The sequence below is a fragment of the Myotis brandtii genome, unplaced genomic scaffold (assembly GCF_000412655.1).
Source record: "Myotis brandtii unplaced genomic scaffold, ASM41265v1 scaffold179, whole genome shotgun sequence".
NCBI lineage: Eukaryota > Metazoa > Chordata > Mammalia > Chiroptera > Vespertilionidae > Myotis > Myotis brandtii.
The window spans coordinates 2,523,883-2,525,510 of record NW_005356635.1 but is presented as its reverse complement, the minus strand read 5'-3'; the positions used below and the strand labels follow the sequence as shown (position 1 = coordinate 2,525,510).

The following is a 1,628-nucleotide window of genomic DNA, read 5'->3' as shown; positions in this document are numbered from 1 at the left end:
ATAACCATGCCTTAGACCTTCTATTCTAAACAGGCCTTTTCCAGCTTACTACCCCTGACATGGGCATGGTTACGCAGGCCTGCAAGCAGTACACAGGCTGCCAACTGTCAACTATATTTCAACAGAGACCAAAACCTGATGGGAACCCCTCCCCGCCCAGTTGGGCACCTGCCCTTTTGGCAGCTAGACACCCTTTACTTTTGGGCGTCACCCCACACAGTCCCCTTCCAGGACAGCCAACATACATTCAAACCTGTAAGAGAATTAAAGGTCAATATAACATATCAATACAATGAAACATAATATTGGCATCATGGCCGCTTCAGGCAGCCAAATCTTCTGCTACTAAACATGTGATACTAAAGTCTATTCCTGACCTTCCTATGAATTGTCCTTGTCTTTTTGGAGCCATGTCCATGAAGATGCAGGCATTATCTAAGTCTATTCAATGTTACCAGCATCAGGCAGGTCGAGCACGCCGTAGCTTGAGCTTGAGCGGGTTGCTTTGATCTCAATCGATGCTCCATTTGGTGATGAAGTCTTTCCGGATCACGGATGGGTCCGCTGACTGGACGTGAGTGTGATGGACCCAGGTCGCGACACCGTCTACCTTGAGAGTGGTGGGGGTCGTCAGCACCACAGTGTAGGGACCCTTCTAACGTGGCTCGAGGGTATCCCGGCGGTGCCTTCTGACGTAGACCCAATCTCCTGGTCTGTGCTGATGAGGAGTTGGGGTTGGGCCGGTCTCGTAGATGGCGCAGAGGCGCGGCCAAATGTCCTCGTGCGCCCTCTGGAGCCCTCTCAAGGATAGAGATAGTTCTTGCAGCAAGAAAGTCAGCTTTAAGGTTAGGAATGATAGGGGGTGGCCTGCCAAACATGATAAGAGAGTCACCCAGTCCCCGCCAGTTTCCATGGTTCCCTTCTACCTGCCCTGAACTCTGGGGCCTATAAGCACAATGTAATTTCCAATTTGCCCCAATAGCCCTGGTTACTACCTGCGTTACTTGTGAAATAAAGGCTGGTCCATTGTCGGACCCTATCATAGCCTCCGGTTCTCCCAACCCAACGAGGTTTCCGCCAGTCTCCGAGTGAGATTCCTCCTCTCTTGGCGAACTTCAAAGTAACCCTGTTTATTAGTTACAGTGCTCTGCTTTTTTGCCTTTCTACCAGTTCCCTTTGTGGCAGAGCAGCAACCAGGCCTCTTTCAAGGGAGTGCGCTAGAAGGGGATATCAGCCCCTCCTTTGCTAGCAGCAACAGGTACCAAACCCTTTCAGTACATTTGACCAGCTTCATTCCTGCCCACCTTTACAGATTCCAAGGCCCATTGTCTTCCTCTAACCAGCAAGCCAAATGACACTGGCCTGTATTATTTAATTCAGCACAGGCAGGGGGAAGAGCCCATGAAATCTCTGCCCTGAGGAACTGTGAGCCCCACCCTTAAATGTCCCAATCAGACTAGAAAAGCCACAAATACCTTTTAAATTTACCCCAGAATTCCAAAATCCCAACCCAGCACAGAATATCACATAGCAAATCAAAGTTCCCAGCAAACAAACAGACAGAGATGTTTACTAGTTAGGCGGGCCAATTCCACCTCTGACAGAGAGCAAGTGCCCTTAGGGAAAAA

At 49.6% G+C, this 1,628-nt stretch overlaps 1 protein-coding gene across 2 annotated transcripts; it reads right to left on the bottom strand.

The window, feature by feature from the left end:
- Nucleotides 1-131: 131 nt before the first annotated feature.
- Nucleotides 132-1,077, bottom strand: LOC106725626. 2 transcript variants are annotated; one of them, XM_014537415.1, is made up of 3 exons: nt 583-1,077; nt 456-547; nt 132-253 (listed from the first exon to the last, which is right to left on the bottom strand). In XM_014537415.1, exons 1-3 carry the CDS (start codon nt 1,041-1,043, stop codon nt 195-197), a joined length of 612 nt encoding a protein of 203 aa, XP_014392901.1. In that variant the 5' UTR covers nt 1,044-1,077; the 3' UTR covers nt 132-194. The 2 variants fall into 2 exon arrangements, with proteins under 2 accessions (XP_014392901.1, XP_014392902.1); XM_014537416.1 differs by having other exon boundaries at nt 456-550; nt 586-1,077.
- Between the last annotated feature and the right edge of the window lie 551 nt (nt 1,078-1,628).